Source organism: Xenopus tropicalis, chromosome 1, assembly GCF_000004195.4.
Source record: "Xenopus tropicalis strain Nigerian chromosome 1, UCB_Xtro_10.0, whole genome shotgun sequence".
Taxonomy (NCBI): domain Eukaryota; kingdom Metazoa; phylum Chordata; class Amphibia; order Anura; family Pipidae; genus Xenopus; species Xenopus tropicalis.
Genome location: NC_030677.2, coordinates 141781998 through 141790627, shown reverse-complemented (window position 1 = coordinate 141790627; position 8630 = coordinate 141781998). Strand labels below are relative to the sequence as shown.

The 8630-nt window shown below is 38.7% G+C and overlaps 1 protein-coding gene across 1 annotated transcript in view; it reads left to right on the top strand.

Annotated features, from left to right (window-relative positions):
- The window catches only part of LOC101732037 (Ig heavy chain Mem5), a 53234-nt gene continuing 44604 nt past the window's right edge, over positions 1-8630 (top strand). Inside the window, exons 1-2 of the mRNA XM_031905902.1 lie at positions 1-34; positions 705-982. Coding sequence (XP_031761762.1) covers positions 1-34; positions 705-982 — 312 coding nt within the window. The remainder of the gene's footprint in view (positions 35-704; positions 983-8630) is intronic.

The following is an 8630-nucleotide window of genomic DNA, read 5'->3' as shown; positions in this document are numbered from 1 at the left end:
ATGATTCCTCTTGTGTTTATGCTCCTTCTTCTGGGTAAGGTAGTCCCTGCCTTTCAGCTGCTTATCTTATCATACTTGCATTCATTTCATACAAAATGCTTATATTGTTACTAGTACTTGTGTTAACAATATTTTGTTGCAGAGTAAAAGAAAAAAAATTATTTTCTGTCCTTTAATGTGTGTATTATTACAACCCAAGTAAGAGGTATTGCTAGGTATTCTGTTTGGTAGCCAAGTATATGCAGTGTAAAACATCTGCTGGATTTCATTTTGGCTCATTTTGTACAATAAGTTGATATTTGTCTGTGATCAATATAACACACACACTTGAATTGCTCCACTTCCTAACTTTATTACTGATACTGTACTTCTGTAACTTAGTACAAAGCTTCCTCTCTATTGCACACAAATTCAATTAGTAAATGTCTGTATAGAAAGTACCAAGGGCTCATTTATAAACTGGGGAAATTTGCACCTGGACAATAACACATAGCACTAGTTTTTGTTCAGTCAGTTTCAGGTTAAACTTTGAAAGCAATCATCTGCTTGGATTCTACAAGTTACTGCCCAGGTGCAAATTTGCCCAGTATTCATAAATGACCCCTATTGAATTTTACTCTGTATTTATGTGGCTATTTTATTATGTTTCAGTAGGCTATGCTTATTACCAACAATGAAACTTATGAGAAGCAATTTTTTTTCAGGTTTTAAAACTTTATATGGCCAAGTGTTTCAGCCTCGGCACATCGTTGTAGTAGAGGGGCACAAAGTCATTATCCCATGCTACCAGAATGCAACCAGCAAGGACACCATGTTCTGGTACATACAGCCTGAGAATGGTGCAATACAGTTTCTTGCTAGTGGGTATGATGGCACAAAGGAGGCCGGAACATTTAATATGATATTAAAGCCCGATGAGAGATTCACCAGCATTGAGAAAAGCAAAATCGAGCCCAGAGATGCTGCCACATATTACTGTGCTGTGAGAGACACGGTGCTAGCAACAGCTAGAGCTGCATTTCAGAAACCCAACAGAGTGTTAATACCAATCTGTGCCAAAAGACAGGAAGCATCTGTCTAGCCATAAAAAAGCATAAAGCATAAACAAAGAGACAGCCAGAATGTATGTACATGTCTAGAGAAAAATACATGGGTTGAAATTAGCATGGGGGAAGTGCTACTGGAAAACAAAGTATGGAAAAACAAACATGACCAAAAGACTAGATGTGTTATAATGAGATTGCTGGGCAGGGATCTAGCAAGCAAGTGAGAATTCACAGCTGATATAAAGGCTTATGGGAATGCTACGTATGAGAAGTGAAGGTTTGCCATAGATAAATGGAAGCTGGAGGAAGTGTCCATGGTGCTGACTAGAATGTGCATTTCTTGGCTGAATGTAACTAACTACTTGCTTGAAGGTGCTAGGCAAGGGATTAAATGTAATATGATAGGGGAATGTATTGTCATTTTGATAACAGTGGCAATTTCTAGGTCAATATATATTATTCATAACTGTTAAAAGACTCACTGTTGCAGCACTCTAATAGCTTATAGCTCAATGAAGTGTATTAAAATCACTGTACATCCATAATAAATACAAATATGGCATTATAGCGATACTTTTCGAAATAAATACAGTACCAACATAATCTGTCTGACTCCAGCCCCACAGAGCAGCCATTTTTAATGTGGAATAATTACATCATCATGTATGCACAAAATATATTTAATTTATATGAGATTGGAGAAGGTGGTTGGTAAGTAAAGCGTTCATGTGGAATACAGGGGCAGAATGTCTGCTTTCAATACAAGTCAGAGTGTCTGCTTTCAGGGAGCCTGTATGGAGGGGAACTACTGGGGGTGCAGGAGAACCTTTTGAAGCATCAAGATCGGAATACACTGGAGAACAGAATAGCTAAACAGCAGTATATCACACAACACTGGCTTAACCCTGCAATGCAGACCACTTGACCTGGAGAACTTCTAGAGGAACTAAAAAAGTCACATGGTAAGTTATGCTGGCTAAAAGTAAGGGGAAAACTAAAATAAGGATCCTCCCAGCTGAGGATTTGATGATATCAGCTAGGTCAAATTTTGACAGGTTATGAGATTACAGTCGCATTGACAGTTGGGTTAAAGATTTTCCATTAAGATTTAATTATAGAAGCATACCTTTCATGGAAAAATGGTCAACATGGCCTATAGGTAGGTTTGGATATGCTATCCTATTTTTAGAAGTTATATTTTGCTGTCAGTATCACTTTAAAAGCAACATTTTAGGAATGCAGTGTGCCCTTTCTCAAGCCCACAAGCCATCTGACAACGCTTTGCAATTGTGTGTTTTTACATGACATCATGGAGTTAAGTGGCAGTATTTATTGGTTTGTAAGATACTTATTACAGTGCATATAGTAGTTTAGTAAAATGAAAAAAAGCTTCTCTATTTCTGAATCTTATTTAATTCTAATTTCATTATAATTTTTTTGTTCCTTGGAAATTTTTTAGGTTCTAAATACATGCAGCCCTTTTACACGAAGTCAGTCAGAGTGAAACAGCGAAAATGTTTGCGAAACATGGCTATCGTATTACTTTTTTGATTCAACAGAGACTTATTTGATGCAACTGCGACTCTTTTGATGTGACCGCAACTTTTTCTTCACTTGATGTGTTTTCATCATGCCAAATTGAGCCAGTTTCGCAAAAAATTGTCAATGGCGAAATGCGGAATTTCACTCTAAGTCCATGCCTGGCAAAAAAATTTGCTCATCCATAATAATTCACACTTTCTAACTTTATTTTTGATACTTCTGTAACTTAGTACAAAACTTCTTTTCTGTCACATGCATAAGTTATATTAGCAAGCATCTGTATAGTAATCATTCACTTTTACTTTGCATTTTACCTATTTTATAATTTTTTTTTTTTAAATCTTTATTTTATTTTGAAACAAGGGAGGTACCGAAAGAACAAAAAGGGGGCTTTATACAAATATTTATCCAAATAATATCATATTTACACAATACATCTACAATCTTCTAGAATATATACATTCTTAAGAGAGCCATATATTTTCTCTATCTATATATAAGAAAAAAAACAACAAGAAATAAACACAAAGTTAAGGAAAAATATATATGTGTATAAGGGGTAAATCTAAGGGGGGTAAATCTAAGGAGATAGAAGAGCGACCAGGTTTCTTGTCACTCTATTCATTAATATAGTATTATAAAAATATATATATGAATAAATGAATGAATATATATAGAAATTATTATGTAGTATATCATATATTGTTAGGGAATAATATTGATAACTTTTTAAAAAAAGTTTTAATTAATTAACAAATAAGGGAGGCACTTATTAATCTTCAATTTTTTTCCACAATTCGTATTTTTTTGTGGCAAAATACAATTTTATCACAGAAGAAAAAGTATAATGGCTTTTTCAGTTATGATTTTTAAATAAATGACATGGTCGTGGCTTCAAAAATCTCTTCAACCACAAAAATGACAATGTTGATAAATGTGCCTCCCAGTGTTGGAAAGTGACCAGTGCTTAAACTTAAAGTGCCAGTTCTTAAGAATATCTAATTGATCAGTAGAGATCAGAATCAGGAAGGAATTTTTTCCCCTCTGCAGCAAATTAGAGAGGCTTCAGATGGGGTTTTTTGCCTTCCTCTGGATCAACTTGTAGTTAGGCAGGTTATATATAGGCATTATGGTTGAACGTGATGGACGTATGTCTTTTTTCAACCCAACTTACTACTATGAATCAATTTATTCGATCTTTGACAATATTATATTTAAAAAATTGATTCCAGATGATTATAAAGTGACACCTGCTAAAAAGTACTGGAATCTGTATAAATGAATTCAAATATGTTCCATTGTTAAAAAAGAGATCAAAGATAATTATTTCCTAAATTGATATTTATGAAGCCATCTCGATTAAAAATTCATCATTAGAAAATAGGAAATCATAGAAGAGTGGAGATATCCCAAAGAGTTCTACTAACTCTACTGTCTAGTCTCTAGGGATACCACCAAGTGGGAAATGGCAGGAACGCTGGGGCTGCAGTGCCAAAGTTTACCTTGCCTGAAACTGATGTTAAAGAGGCTAGTATACACTATAGTTTAACTACACCCTAATCCTAATCTTAGGGATTTTTAATAAGACTAATGAAGTTAAAATTTCCTTCCAATAGCGTTGAGCTATGTCCTGTTTTGCTTCACTCAAAAATTTGTAAAACTACAGAAAAATGCCCGAAATAGCAAAAAAATAGCAAATTGCAGCTATTACATGACAAACACATCATTTTTTATGTGATTGCTACATTTTTTACACCCGCGACATTTTAGATGTGACCGCGACTTTTTTCTCACTCGAAGTATTTTTGCAACGCCAAATTTTTTAAAATTTAATATAGACTTATATTTGTACCATTTCTGAAATAATCAAGTTACTCTTCACTCTCCTAACTATGTATCTGATAATCAAAGTCAGACTCCGGACACCTGCATGAGCAGAGAATGGGGAGAGAAAGATGCTTAGAGGGGGATAAAAAATAATAACTAAGTTATTTCAGAGAGGGGGTCAGAATTTCTATGGATTATATTTAGAAATTTCTTATTTCAGAATGATGAAGCTTGTATTATATTTTAATAATAATTCCATCTTAACTCCTAAGTGCAGACTAAACATTAACATTAACACCAGTGAATCTAAAAGAGGGGACACACCCCTTATTTGATGATTTCATGCAGTTGGTCTAACAAGATAACAGATGACTAAACAACTAGAATAGGAAGTTTGAGAACAAACTTCCTGCTGTGTTGAAAAACATTAAGTCACTGAATGAAATCCGATCTGTTGTTGACTCCACTCTCTTTTTCGAACCTTGGACCACAGTTTTACAGTAAAAACCACTGTGCAAAGTTTGGGGACCCTGGTTTTAATAGTGTCTGAATGGCAGCAATTTAAATTTCCCCACTGAAAGTCAACGAGTGACATCTGATTGACTTTTGGTGGCCCCGCCCACTTTTTCTAACCTTGAGTACATAGTCACCCAGTGACTGACTGTGTAAAGTTTGGGAACCCTGGCATCAAACCAATTCAATAGGTGAAATCTGATTGGCTGTTGGTGGCTCCGCACACTTTTTTATTAAAACTAAAACTGCAGTCCCCTTGTGACCAACTGTGAAGAGTTTGGGGACCCTGGTGTTAATTCTGCGAGAATGTCAGCAGGTTGAATTTCCCCATTGAAAGTCAATAGGTAAAATCTGATTGGCTGTTGGTGGCTCCGCTCACTAAAAAAAAAACAAATAAAACTTGAATACGTAATCACCCAGTGACTGACATTGCAAAGTTTGGGAACCCTGGCATCAAATTCAATAGGTGAAATCTGACTGGCTGTTGGTTGCTCCGCCCACTTTTCAAAACTAAAACTTCAGTCCCCTAAGTGACCAACTGTGAAAAGTTTGGGGACCCTGGTGTTAATTCTGTGAGAATGGCAGTAGGTTGAATTTCCCCATTAAAAGTCAATAGGTAAAATCTGATTGGCTGTTGGTGGCTCCGCCAACTCTATCTAACCTTGAACCGCAGTCACCTAGTGCCTTACTCTGCAAAGTTTGGGGACCCTGGTGTTATTACTGTGAGAATGGCAGCAGGTTGAATTTCCACCAAGTCAGTAGGTAAAATCTGATTGGCTGTTCACAGCTCCGCCCACTTTTGGGCATCCAACAATCATCATATTTTCATTCAGGTTGACCCCATGAATATTTGATTCAAGTTTGGGGTGATCCCATAATTATGTTATTCAAGTTTTGGGGGTGTAGCTTCAAAGCTGTAAGTGTGGCAGCAGTTTAATAATCTTCCCTGTCAAAGTCAATGGGAAAATCGGGGTGTGCGGAGCGGCGCCACAAGTAATAACATGCAAATATAAAAGGATTTGTATTTGGAACAAAACAGATCAAGAGATTTTACCCTAGAATGACTGCCATAATACACAAAGTCACCCCAAGTGAATTTTTCTTCCATTCCTTTAACATGTTACACATGGGGGCACATTTATTCCGATTGGAAAACGAACATTTTGCGATTTTTTCGTATTTTTTGCGATTTTTTTCGTAACCTTTACAACTTGCGCGAAAAGTCGCGACTTTTTCGTAACCGTTACGATTTGCTCGTATCTTGTCACGACTTTTTTGTATTGAGCGCTCGTAAGCGGCGGGCGAAACTTTCAGACTTAGCATGATTTTGGAAGCCTCCCATAGGACTCAATGGCACCCTGCAGCTCCAACCCAGCCCAAGGAAAGTCTCCCATAGGGCTCAATGGCACTCTGCAGCTCCAACCTGGCCCAAGGAAAGTCTCCCATAGGGCTCAATGGCACTCTGCAGCTCCAACCCGGCCCAAGGAAAGTCTCCCATAGGGCTCAATGGCACTCTGCAGCTCCAACCCGGCCCAAGGAAAGTCTCCCATAGGGCTCAATGGCACTCTGCAGCTCCAACCCGGCCCAAGGAAAGTCTCCCATAGGAATCAATGGCACTCTGCAGCTCCAACCTGGCCCAAGGAAAGTCTCCCATAGGGCTCAATGGCACTCTGCAGCTCCAACCTGGCCCAAGGGAAGTCTCCCATAGGAATCAATGGCACTCTGCAGCTCCAACCTGGCCCAAGGAAAGTCTCCCATAGGGCTCAATGGCACTCTGCAGCTCCAACCTGGCCCAAGGAAAGTCTCCCATAGGGCTCAATGGCACTCTGCAGCTCCAACCTGGCCCAAGGAAAGTCTCCCATAGGGCTCAATGGCACTCTGCAGCTCCAACCTGGCCCAAGGAAAGTCTCCCATAGGAATCAATGGCACTCTGCAGCTCCAACCTGGCCCAAGGAAAGTCTCCCATAGGGCTCAATGGCACTCTGCAGCTCCAACCTGGCCCAAGGGAAGTCTCCCATAGGAATCAATGGCACTCTGCAGCTCCAACCTGGCCCAAGGAAAGTCTCCCATAGGGCTCAATGGCACTCTGCAGCTCCAACCCGGCCCAAGGAAAGTCTCCCATAGGGCTCAATGGCACCCTGCAGCTCCAACCTGGCCCAAGGAAAGTCTCCCATAGGGCTCAATGGCACTCTGCAGCTCCAACCTGGCCCAAGGAAAGTCTCCCATAGGGCTCAATGGCACTCTGCAGCTCCAACCTGGCCCAAGGAAAGTCACCATACTGAAGCTTGAATAAATCCGAAACTTTCGTACTCGGCGTGAAAGCTGCGAAAAAGTCGTGACTTTTCGCGCAAGTCGTAGCACTGCGAAAAAATCGCGACATTTTGCGAAACATTCGTAATGGCTATGAAAAAGTCCTGACAATTTCCGAAAAAAATCGCAAAATACCGATCATTACGAAAAAAATGCAATCGGACACCTTCGGACCATTGGTGGGTTAGTAAATCAGCCCCTTGGTGTAGATTCATATTTTAGAATTTGAGTGGGGAGGTTACAGATGCACTTGCTTCAGACACATGGGATGATTGCTGCATACTTCACAGAAGCTGTATGAGTTTATCTGTTGAGTATCCACTGGTGTATTTTGCTTCATAGAAAAACTTGCAAAAAGACAATTTTGCCAAATGTTTTGGAATCAATGGTAAGGGGAAATTGCAGTTAAATTGTTTTTAGCTCCTTTTCACTATTCTACAATTGGTCATCATAAAAAAGGCAGTTCAACCTACACAGAAAGTAATGGGCACTATTAATGCCTGTTTCAGTGTGATGCTGTGCATGAAAAGGGCACTGCATGGGAATGCAACCTGAATCGCTCATGTGTAGGGACTCTTAGGGGGAGATTTACTAATCCACGAACGGTTCGAAGGTGTCCGAATACGTTTTTGCGTTTATTTTTGCGACTTTTTGTCGCTGTCGCAACTTTTTTGTATGTCCCGCGACTTTTTCATCACCATCGCAACTTTTTCGTATATTTTCTGTCATTTACAATAGCTCAATACGAAAAAATTGCGACAAAATAGTCACGTAAAATACGATAAAGTCGCGACAGGGACGAAAAAGTCGGTGACAAATACGAAAAATTGCGACGGCGACAAAAAAGTTGCAAAATTTTCCAATACGGGATTCGGATTCGTAAATTAGTAAATCTGCCCCTTAGTAAGGTGTCCACTCGGCCTGTGTGTCCAAGAGTGACGATTACTTAATAGACTTTCCCTCAACTTTTCTACTTTATAATTGTTTGCTGATAATAATGTACCTTTACTCTTCATTATCTCACTCCTTTAGTAGAAATAGCAGTATTGCTATACACTTCAGTTTACTGTTATAACAATTAAGAAAATTATTTTATAGGTCTCAGGAGACAAATCATTTACTGCAAATATCACGTTTGTTTCTTTAGAGCAAGTCTCAAGGCACCACCCCAACTTTTGTATAAATGGCATGGTATAACACAAACACAACATTTGTAGCTGGAATTTCATTTACTGCCTCCATAATCTGTTTCCATCACACTCTCCATCCTTGCTGCAACTATATAGAAATTTGAAATGGTGCATACAAACATACTGCAACAACATTAATTACAAGTAAGACTAACTGATCCGACGTTGTTTTTCCCATCTATTTATACACAATGATCATATC